This window comes from Geospiza fortis, unplaced genomic scaffold, assembly GCF_000277835.1.
Source record: "Geospiza fortis unplaced genomic scaffold, GeoFor_1.0 scaffold138, whole genome shotgun sequence".
Lineage (NCBI taxonomy): Eukaryota > Metazoa > Chordata > Aves > Passeriformes > Thraupidae > Geospiza > Geospiza fortis.
In genome coordinates, this window is record NW_005054307.1 from 12240442 (window position 1) to 12252466 (window position 12025).

Genomic DNA, 12025 nt, shown 5'->3' on the forward strand with positions numbered 1-12025 from the left:
TCTCATTTGTCTAATTGTGTATGATAACATTTTCTTGTGATTAAAGTATAAATTCTGTCTCATCCCATGTATGGTAGCAAAGACTAGTTTTGATCACCAAGTTCCATTTTTGCAATCTTTTATGTAAGATAAATCTTTTATGTATGTTTTTTGTATTTTTGTTTTTGGCATTTGATCTATGCTAATATCTGCTTATCATTTAAAGAGGGTAAAATGCTCTCTAATTAGCTGGTTGATAAAATTTTGGTACTTTGGCTTTCTGTGTTGTTGTTAGCCATGCATAAAATGCTTTCCTATTGATCAGTGCAGAATAGCCAGGGTTTAAACAGCTGACATCTGCTTACTTTAAAAAAAGAAAAAGAAAACAGAATAACAAACCATTTCAGCCTAATCTACCTCAAATGTGTGCATGTAAATGGGGGTCCATCTATTGACCTGCATTCTTTTCAGTTGTGGATTGGTCCACACGGTTTATGAAACCAGGAGGGCTGATTTGAAATGCAGATGTCGAGACAGTGAACTACACCCTCCCCTTTTTCCTTTGCTGTATCTGTCAGGGTGAAAAATGGCTTGCACAAGGGTCAGTCACCCATACTCACTTAATTACTTTCCTTGGACCTACAGAACTGTCACAAGCTGTGGTGGATGCAGGCGCTGTTCCTCTTTTAGTGCTCTGTATCCAGGAGCCAGAAATTGCTTTGAAAAGGATTGCTGCTTCAACTCTCAGTGATATTTCAAAGCATTCTCCAGAGTTAGCACAGGCAGTAGTGGATGCAGGAGCTATCGCTCACTTAGCTCAGATGATCCCGAACCCTGATGCAAAACTGAAGGTACATTTAATTTTTTTTTTTAATCTCCATTATATCAGTCATTACTTGAGATTGAATCAAAGACACGGATGTGCATATTTATTTAGAAGCTCTTGGTTTGGGTGTTTACAAAATGAAACTGTGTAGTTAGTGACAAAGAGTTCTGCACATATTTACAAATTTAGCTACTGGATATAAACTGCAGCTCTGTAAGGAACAGCTAAACTAATCTTTCAAGTGAGAAGTATGGGGTTTTTTTAGAAATATACAGTATATGAAGAATGCAACGGATACTTTTAATAGGTAAGATTTGCACATTGCAAATTAAGATTTGTTAATTTCAGTTAACAAAAAAGGTTTTGCATACTAAAGATTATACGATAAGCCAGCTAATAGTGAACTTACTGTATTTTAGAATGTACTATCTGATGTGAATAGCTGTTGTCAAAGGTTTAATCATTAGTGTTTAATTGACAAAAAAAAATGTTTCTTATTATAAATTTTCTGTCTTACTTTACCAAACAGAAGACAACATAAAAATGCCACAATGGTTTCTTAATATAAGATCTGACAGATCCAATTTATGTAAATAGAAATACTTTCTATTTTAGTAAATTTTAAATAACAGTTTTAAATGCTGTGTGTATATATATATATTTTAATACATACAAGTTTGAATGGGATAAAACAAAAGAGGAACTTTTATTCAGGAACCAGCGAATGTTCTGTGCCATTATATTTGTGCATGAATTGACTCAGTGAATTGTAAAATAGCTGTAATTGTTTTCCCTATCCTGCTTTGTTTTCCTTGATGCAATAGATTTTTGTGTGCAGGGGGAGTGTGTGTTGTGGGGTGTTTGTATACTATTGATTTTATAACAATTTTTATTTACTAGCGTCAGGTGCTGTCAGCTCTAAGCCAAATAGCAAAGCATTCAGTGGATCTTGCAGAGTTGGTGGTTGAAGCAGAAATTTTCCCAGTTGTGCTCACATGCCTGAAGGACTCAGATGAATATGTCAAGAAAAATGGTGCAACTTTAATTAGAGAGATAGCAAAGCATACGCCTGAGGTAAAACCTTGAAAATGCAAATACAAGGTCATATCATTAGATTTTACACTTTAAATAAAATACAGGATTATTCTGTCATTTGCTTTTCGAAAGGGAGGGCAAATGGCTGTTTGGCATGTTCATTGGAAAATATGGAAATGCTGATATTATGAGATGTGTATTGAATATGAATTGGGTTAGGAAACTGGGAATCATAAAATGTATACCTAGCTCCTTCATTCTATGAGATATCAGCACAGAGAGGGAGGTCTTGGCTGACAGTACTGTCAGTCCTAGATATTAAAAATATTATGAGAAAAGCCCCACAGAAGTCATGATACCAGCTAATAAATTGCAAGATCATCCTTTAACAATAATAGATGGTGGGTGTCTTTTTAAAAATCTTCAGGGGTGCTGGGATAACATTTTAATTATTTTTCCAATGACAGCGAAGGTCAAAAATTCTCTTATTTATTATTAACCTGATGGTAACTTGAGTTTGTAATTTGAGTTTGAGCATTTGCAGTGTTTTTGCCCATAGGAAGGTAGGGATGTTTGGCAAAGTCAATACAAAATAAATAGGAAAACCATATAATTATAACTATGGTAATGTGCCAGACCACAGAGATAATTAAAAGGCACTAAATATGACTTTGCAATTAAATATAAGCCATGTATTTGTGGAACACACTAGTGCTGAGCATAGTAATTTCAAAATCATGATGCAAACTTACAACAACTGAGAAGTGTTTAAACATGAATGTTGTGCAGTTTCTTCAGCCTGTCAGTCTTTAAGCTGGTGGTAAAAGTTTACAGTCTTGGCACATTTCCTGCTTTCTCTCTGTACCTCATGGGCAATGCAACTTCACTCCCTCAAAAAAGTAAAGAAATTATCATTATCAAGAGGGGGCCCTAGAGTCAGAAGCCAGTTACCAAACTCAGGATTGCAGGTGAAGCCAGAAGAGCTTCTGGCACCAGATCCTCCACACAAGAGGACCTGGCCATGCTAGCAGCTCTCCAAAGGAGCACTGGGAGGCATCTTGGTGACTCCCAATGGGAAGTCACAATCCATGTCTGGCTTAGAGTGACAGAGATGACTGTCCAGCTCTGGGAACTCTATTCAAGTAATGCACGTTGCAGTGGAGACGGGCTGGCAAATGGTGTTTCTAGAGGACTTGGCTGTGTCATTTCAGACTCATGGCTTTTAGATCTCCACTGTCTAGCTGCAGATGCAGTAAAATTCATGTGAGGGTCAGCAGCAGAGGGACCTGGAGCGAGGGCTGAGGGGCATGGCAGGAGCTCTGCACATCCAGGTGCACATGGCTGTGTCCAGGTGTGGGACGTGTTTGCCATTGGCTGTAATTCACAGTCATGTGAACAGATTTTCCTAAGTACTAACTGAAAGTTTCATCTGGCTGTTTCATGAAGAAAACAATCCCCTTTTAAAGGCTCTAAGACAAAGGTGCATTTCATATTTATAGAAATCAACTGGATTGGGAATTCATGTGCCTCCATTTTGTTAATTTAATTTTGACTTTTAAGAACACATTCCTTTTGCTTTGGAATCTGTAGGGAGAATGGGATATACCTAAAAACATGGAAGAAAATAATAATAAGAAGAAATAATTTTTATTTCTATGCATTACTGATATCATACATATTCTACTGCTGTCCCTCAAGTGATGTGACAAGTTTGCTTTTGGTAGAAACCCATGTTGCATTGCTTGATTATTATTTATAAGCAAGGCTATGTCATTGGCATTCTGGGGCAGACTCCATTACCCATCAAGTGTGCTCCCTGGACACTTCCCTCAGAGCATGCTAACATGGCAGAATGGTGCAGCCCAAGTCAGTTTTGCACATCCAGAACAGTTGTCCTTGGCTTCAAGCCTCGGCGTGAGGATCCACAAAGGATTTTATGGCACAGAGGTAATTTAGAATGCAGGTGAGAGGAAGAATGGGCCTTTGCCTCTGTCCCTGCACAGAACAGAGGATGTTAGTTTGGGAATGAGGGGCCACTAGGATGAAACAGTATCTGGCTCATTAGGTGCATCTTCAAGATCAGTCCTGTGATAGGCTGTCATCTGCACATTTCTCTGGTGTGCAATGATGGAGTTGGGAATATGTCATTCCATGCTATAGAGCATCAAGGATTCAGAACTCTGATTTCCTTGCGGTAAAGCCAATCAAAAACACAGCAGCAAATCAGCCTCATTCCTGAAAACGATGCTGCACTTAGTTACCAACAGTCTGTGTGATGCATCACTCTTATTCCAGCTTTATTTTGTAAAACAGCAGCAATACGTTAAAAGGCTTCTCGATGTGGTTCTTTATGCCTGTTGATACTTCAGAGTATCTAATCTCTTCTGTTTATCTTTTCAGCTTTCCCAGCTTATAGTAAATTCAGGTGGAGTTGCTGCTGTGATTGATTGTATTGGCAGCTGCAGAGGGACTGTCAGGCTGCCTGGCATCATGACACTTGGCTATGTGGCGGCTCACTCGGAGAACCTGTCAATGGCAGTGATTGTCTCCAAGGTTAGCTATCACTTTGTTGTCTTCCTGTAGTTCTTCAGCAGTATTCTTTGGTACAGGTACAAATTAACACAGGCAGAGAATGTATTTTGTGGCAGGATTATGTACTTGCTCTCCATGAATGCACTTTCTCCTACTATTGCTGCTTTCTATGACTGAAATTGTGTGTCTTTATGGTGTTGGACCTTTTACGGAACATTGTGGATTAGTTGGCATTACAGTGTGTGATTTTTCTGTGTTGCAATTGCATGGGTACAGAAAATAAGTCACTGAATTTCTGGATTCTGCTTCCTCTTAAAATGTGTATTTGTGGCTGCATTGAAAGCTCCTTTAGAATAATTGTGTTTAAAGGTCTGTTCTTCATTGTACAGGCATGGCTCTGCTAGTGCTGCTGGAGTATCTGGCAGCAGCCATCTTCAGACTTGAAAAGTCCTCAGTTTCTTATGTAATATGGTTTGATTCAGTTCTGCAAGTGACATTTCAAATGAGTAAAGTTATATATTTGCAGGTTTAAATGAATTCTGCTGGGCAATGATATAGAAAAGGGAGAATTTGCAATGTTTGTAATAGGTGAAATTAGTGCCTGGCCTAGTAGTCTGATGTGAATAATGCTAACTAATGACAGAAGGAAGGAAACAATTTCGCTAACATTTTTGACCCATTTTCACACTATGTCAGTCATTTAAAATGTATATGTGAGTGGAGCAACAAAACAATATAAATAAAGGAACAGAAATGTCTTCTAGTAGAAATGCAAGTTAAAAAATGGAAGTTGCTACAACATAATGTATGCAGGGAAAGTAGGAGTGATCAAAAAAATGCTCTTCTGTATTTTAAAACTAAAGAAATAGATGCTTTTTTCTTGCCATCTCTGGAGGCCCTTCTTCTCTGGATGTGTCTCTCTTTCCACTTTTAGTGATGCCTAGAGCATATATGCTCCTGCTTTTGAGTACTTGAAATTAAGTGGGATGAAACCAGGATTAAGTTCTGGAGGAAGCCCCTAAGTTAGATTTTTGAAGAATAATAATGATTCCTGTCATAACGGAATGGAACTGCTGTGAGAGCTGTTGTAGGGATCTGGGCAAACTTTGATGAACTTAAATGTGTTAATGAATGATCTACTAAAGAAATAACAATAAACTTCAATAAACCCAAAACCCGTTAAAAAAAAACCCAAAAACTGCTTCAGGGGAAATTAAATTGTGGAGTGGTACACAGTGCTGAGGATGGGGCTTGGTAAACTGTAACCATTTGAAAGAAATGCACTGTGGCATAACCATATGCAGATAGACACTGATGACCTTATGATGTAAAGTGATAGTTCCATTCCATGGTACTCTAGCCTGGAAAGGATGAATTTTGAACAATGATTTTTGGGATCATACTGGACAAACCCTTCACTGTGGTCTTCTGCTAAAAGGCAGTGGCAAAACCCCCCACAATTTAGTCCTTTGTGGTATGAAAAAGTAGAAGATGAAGCATTATTGGAAAAGAGAAGTTAATCTATTTGTTTTAGTAATATATATCGTTTTACTGACTGTATTTGAAAAGTATCTTGGGGAAAAAAACCAAAACAACAAAGCAGAAAACTGTGCAGAAAAGAGTAAAGAAGGATTCATGGGATGGAGAAAAAGGTTTTTTTGGATAGAGGTTTAGTAGCCTTGCCTTACCTAAAGTAGCATGAAATGTTTCCTGTTGGAGTGTTTTGGCATAAAATACCAGCTACTAAGTAGTTATGGAGAAAGTATAAAGACCTTGAACCAGAACAACTTTAGTAACACCTGGATGTGAGATCCCCACCTCCTGATGTCTGCAAATCAAAAGCTGAAGCCCTTCTTGAAGTGATTGGGTGAGCCAAACATGAAATACTGGACTCAAGAAGACGTTGATAAGTTGAAATTTAGTGCTGTAGAAAGTAAAAAAAAAGAAAGACTCAGTGATTGGGCCCTTCTGGTCTTAAACTGATTTCATAGAATCATAAGCGCTCAAATTCTTTTATTTTCAGTCTGAGAAAAACTGCCATCTTTACTCAGTACAGCCTGAATTATGTTGTGTATTCTTTTTATACCTTAAATTTGCATGTTTGTTCAAAGCGCTCTCTGATTTAGAACGTTGAATCTGTTTCTTTTTAACCATATTTATTAATATTTATTAAAAATTCTTGCTAATCATAATGCTGTAAAAATATGACATCACTAGCATGCATTCTCTTACAGCTTTTTTTAGAAGAGTGTAAACAGAGAAACAGTTTCTAACTATCTGTATCTGTTTCACATTGTTGTTCCCTGGTCTACATTTGTAAAGGCTGTGCTTTTGATTAATGCTACAGGGAATACCACCACTGTGTCTCTGCTTGGTAGAAGAACATGAAGATCATATTAAGGCAGCAGCTGCCTGGGCCTTGGGACAGATTGGAAGGCACACTACTGAGCATGCACGTCATGTTGCAGTAGCAAACGTGCTGCCCACGCTGCTCGATATCTTTGTGGACCCACGCAGCTCAGAAGATCTAAGAACAAAAGCAAGTAGATTTGTAGTATTTGCAGTATGGTATTTTAATTGTAATCAAGAGGTTTAAGTGCTTAAAAACTACTAAATTATATGTGTTTTTATTGATGCTCACTGACTCACAGCTTTCCTGGGTGCTGTGTCACTTATTAGGGGACTGGCTTGTCCTAATGCATGTGCATGTGGTGTATACCAAATCATATGCTACAGCCACCACAGGCTAATCCCTTATTTTTTCCCCAGTTTAGATCAGAGTTGCATAGACTCATATTGCTGTAATTTCTTGTGACTCATTTCTAATTATCCACTTCTTTTTTTGCAAGTATAAGCTCTTGTAGAAAATATTACAGTGCTTGTAATAATTTTGCCTACATTTTTATTATTATAATAAAACTGTAACAGCTAATCAAGGCTCTGCTCTTTAAAACATGCAACTGCCCATATTTAGGGCCTTTCCTTGAGTGAGAGCCAGTAGAGTTGCAGTTTAGTAAAGTGTATTTCTGAGCAACAGTAAGAGTGTTGGACAGGATATGATCTCCCATGTTGCACTACGGTTCTGTACGTTCCACTGAAATACTGCATTCCATGTAAAGTACCTTTTATGTAATAATTTCCAGTAGTCCCAAAAACATTGAAGCCAAATTAGCTGTACCTGTGATCCTGCCCAAGAAGGTTACTTCTGCTTGTATCAGTCAACACTGAGTTTGTTTTCAGAAATAGGCACCAATGCACAATTGTTTCACTCTCTCTTTTCCCCCCTGCCTGGACCGTACTGCACTTTGCTACCCCAGACCAGCAGCCTCTCCTAGTAAGCCACTTCTAAAATACAATCTTTTAAAATATGTTTTGATTTAACTTTCTTATTATATTAGAGTACATCAATTTACCTTAAAAGGTCTACTCCAGCTTTCATTATAGTCAAAAGAAAATTGACATTACTTTGACTGTAGATAACATAATAATAATATGATTCACTGTAGGTTTTGAGATTTAATAAATCTAAGTAGAGAATTGATTCTTCATTACGTGACCTGATAGATATCATAGTTTCTATTCAGAAATTGCCCATTGAAAATTCTGATCAATTTGCTTTTTTGATCAGACTTCAGTGATATATATGAATTCTTGTTGGTTTTGTTGATATTTTACTACAGAAAGTTTATTTTGCATTTCAATAGACTAAGAAAGCCTTAAAGAGCATTCTTCAGAAATGCACGTATCTTCCAGCACTTGAACCACTGCTTCATGAGGCCCCTCCCAGTATTATGAAGCACATTATTGGACAGTTTAGTAAGGTAAGAAAAGGCTCTTCTTGGTGAGTAATATGTTAATTGCTAATTGTTTCCCATTTAGCCACTCTAAAGGTGTCAGTGTTTTCTCAGGATCCTCAAGCGTCCCCTTCTGAAGCAGTTCAGATCCTGTTCTTTTGTCTTATACAGCTGGATACTGTTTCATTTGGAATCTGCCATAATTCATCCTAAGACTGGAAAAACAGTTTCTTATAAGCAAGGTGTTTTTTTCTTCCTTGCCTCTTGAGATTAAGTGGAATATTAACTCACGTGCAAATATTTTCCCTGAGCCAATGTATCAGATAAATCCCAGTCACATCTGTTTTAGATAAACTACAAGCTGTCTGTACAGCAGTGACTTAAGTCAGATATTTTACAATAATATAAAGGCTTCACTCCTTTTATCCTGATTAATTTTCAGTCTCAAATAAGTGTAAAAATTCCAAATCTTTTCTCATCCCTCTCAATATTTTGAAACTTAGTTGTTAAATACATTGTTGATCTGAATGAAGCACGTAAAAGTGATACAATTTATTGAAAATATTTCAAATTTGTTAGTAATTGCTAACTAACTGGGTGACTTGCAGTGTCTGTAATATTCAGCTCATGTTGGGAATCCTGTTCAACTGCAGACTATGTTTTGTGCAATACTCTGCAGTGTAACCTGTTAGCAGGGTCTACCAAGCGCAGTGGGTGAGATGGTCTTTCTGGAAATGGCCAGGTAAAACACTCTTGATACTCAGTTCTGATTATGACAGATCTGGAAGCACTGCTGTTGGTAGTGCAGATTCCTGATTATGTTGCCACAATTTCATTTCTCCTGTCTTCTTGCTAAGGCTGTTCAAAGACTGGAGATTTGCACAGAATCCAGTCCCTTTTGCTTCTCCATTCTGACTGGAGTTATTAATGAGCCAAGTGCATAGCAATTGGTTATCCAGTGTATATTTGAACATTGCTTGCTATTGAAATGGTTTTGTGCCCTTCATATCAGCTGATATTTTGTTTTGTTTCAATTTTCTCCTTTGCCTATATGTTATTAAACTATACTTGTCTGGCATTTGCTCTTCTGAAGTGTACTCTTAATTTTAAGTTCTCTGTAGTAAAAGCATTTGTCTCTCCTGTACTATAGCTTGGGAATTTCCTATTCTTAGAGCTGTGGTCTGTTACTTCTGTGGGCTTATTTATGGCACAGTAAAAGCCTTATTTCCAAGCTGTGCTTCAAAATGGGGTGCTATTTGTTTTTCGTGCTGGACTGTGAATTTTAGCATTAGCATTTTCAGAGTTTGTACAGTTCTGTGCTGTCTTAGGTTGGACTGAGGGAAGAGACTGTGTGTCTCAGAGGTGCTCTCTCTTTAGGGCCCCTTCCCAGAGAGTTTCTGCTGTCTTATCCAGCCTGGAAGTCGCAGTGTGGAGGAGGAAGGCAGGGAAAGGGCCATATCCTGTCTCCTTGCTAGTTCCTCCTTGGCAGTTCTTGTTGTGGGAGAGATGTGAAAACAGACGTCTGTTCAGTTCCTACAACGAAAAAATCACAGTTGTTCCTGACACTTCTGTGGAGCATAGAATAGAGAGAAGTCTTTGTGCTCTCCTGCTCTTTCTTTACCTGTCTGTTGATTTTGTACAGCCTAGAGGAACCACAGAAATGAAGGTTGTTTGCCTGAATGCATGGAAGAAATTTTGTTCTTTTTCTTCATTCTTTTAGGCATTTCCTTCCTCATTTGAGGCTCTTGTTTTACACTGAAATACAGTCAAATTTATGGCTTAATGTCTGACCAGTGTGGAAGCTTATAAAATGCTTTTGTCCTCATAATCTGTAACTCTCAGAGTTGGTTTTAAACGCATCTGCTTTTGCTGTAGATGCAGCTGACATCTTGCATTATCTTTCTATCTTTTTCTCTCTATTTTTTTTAATAATATTGCAGCCCTATGGGCCTATGGACTACATGCAGTCATTCTCCCTCGCCTGGCCCAGCCCCCACCTCCCTCCCTTCATTCCTCCCTCCCTCCTCCCTCCCTCGCTGCCGTCCTCTGGACAGAGCTGCGTATTGGCATCACTCAGGGAGCACAGAATGTTATTGTCTGATCATTTCTGCTTCTCATCCCCTTTGGCTGCAGAAACTTCACGTTTTTGCTTTGTGTGTGTGTTTGTAAAAGGCTTCCATGGCTACACAGTGCATTAAAGGATTTTAATATCTAGGAATTTAATAGTAGCATGTAATGCTTCAAGGCTGTATTGTTCACTTGCAACAATTCTCAGTATTGTTTTCATGCACTAATCTATACTAGATCATTATAGTGATATAAAATTCAGCTCTACAAATAAATTGTGGGAATTGACATAAAAGACCTGAATAACTTGGTTTAAGTGGAACAGATGCTGTTGTTATTCCATGTTAGTGTTCTGTTTGATTATCTATTTATTCTCCACAATCTTATTGTCTCTGTAGGAATAATTCAAGATATATTATTTATGTAAGGATAAATATTAAATTAATTATTTTATGTATGTTGTGTATTAAAGTACATTATAAATTATGCTGTAATCATAAAGGGCTGGTTTCTGGGTTTTTTTCCCTATACAGCTGGGTGTTACAGTACAGTAGTCATTACAGATGTTGTTTCTCTGATTTTCCATTTTATCTGTCCTCTGAATTAAAAACAAATAAGCAATATTTGAGCCTGGTGGCTTGCAGATTAATTCAAAAGAATTTTTTAAAATGTACTACTCTGTGTGTAGGTGTTACCACATGACAATAAAGCACGTCGTCTCTTTGTAACAACTGGTGGACTTAAAAAGGTTCAAGAAATAAAAGCAGAACCTGGGTCACTTCTTCAGGAATATATCAACACTATTAACAATTGCTACCCAGAGGAAATAGTAAGGTAGGGAAAATGAAATTTAAAGAATTCATACTTATTACATTGTTAGATGTTTTTCACAGGAACAACACAAAGGAAGGATTTAAAATAGTAATTTAACTGCTATGTGAATTTTGGTTTTAATAAAACCAAAGTGTAACATTTGGTTAATTGCCCCAGCAGTAACACTACCTCTGGACACATACATTAGAATGCTTTCTCTTTCTGTATTTGGAATCAAATTTCTTTGTCTGTCAACAAAGTCCAAATAATCAGGCTCTTGCAGGAAAGTGTGATGAAAAGTCAGTCCTGCACTGCCCAGATGGACTCTGTGTCTTCAGTACAACCACTCATTAATGAATGTCTGTGGGAAATTTATTTTGGTAACTTATTTGTGGATTACTTAGGCTCCAAAAATACAGGTATTGGTGAATCTTTGGTTGCATCCTCGACTTTCATAATAGTGTATCTGAACTAGAGTATTCAGAGGCTCCTTTGAAACTTCCTCTGATCTACAGAGGGTCCAGAGGCTCTCCTGCACAGTTGGTCTGCCCACAGCTGCCCTTCCTCCCTGAGCCTCATCACAAGGCTCAAGTGTTATATAAAAGGACCATACACCAGCTGTCTGCACCAAGTTGAACTTTGCCCTTAATGAATACAGAAACACTATTAAATAGCTTACAGTCAAAATGTCACCATCCTAAATTGTAATAATGAGAGAAATGCCCTCCTAGATTCTAGATACCCATTTGCCAGTCCTTCACTCCATCAACACATCAGAAGGATGTTGTACTCATGTACTCCCTCTACAGGCTCTGAAAATCTGCATCATCAATTTTAATTATAGCAGCGGAGTTCTTCAGCTTATAGTAGCTAGAAACTAAGTCTCACAAAATGAAGGCCTGTTTGTCTCTACAAAGAAAAGCTGGTGGCTGTCAAATGGGTAAAAGCAAAGTCATAAAGAAATTTTATTTTGCAGCTA

At 37.7% G+C, this 12025-nt stretch overlaps 1 protein-coding gene across 1 annotated transcript in view; it reads left to right on the forward strand.

The window, feature by feature from the left end:
- The window catches only part of SPAG6 (sperm associated antigen 6), a 36861-nt gene that overhangs the window by 20548 nt on the left and 4288 nt on the right, over positions 1-12025 (forward strand). The window contains exons 4-9 of the mRNA XM_005418611.2: positions 625-830; positions 1706-1879; positions 4241-4393; positions 6720-6911; positions 8077-8193; positions 10922-11067. Of these exons, the coding sequence (XP_005418668.1) occupies positions 625-830; positions 1706-1879; positions 4241-4393; positions 6720-6911; positions 8077-8193; positions 10922-11067 (988 nt within the window). The remainder of the gene's footprint in view (positions 1-624; positions 831-1705; positions 1880-4240; positions 4394-6719; positions 6912-8076; positions 8194-10921; positions 11068-12025) is intronic.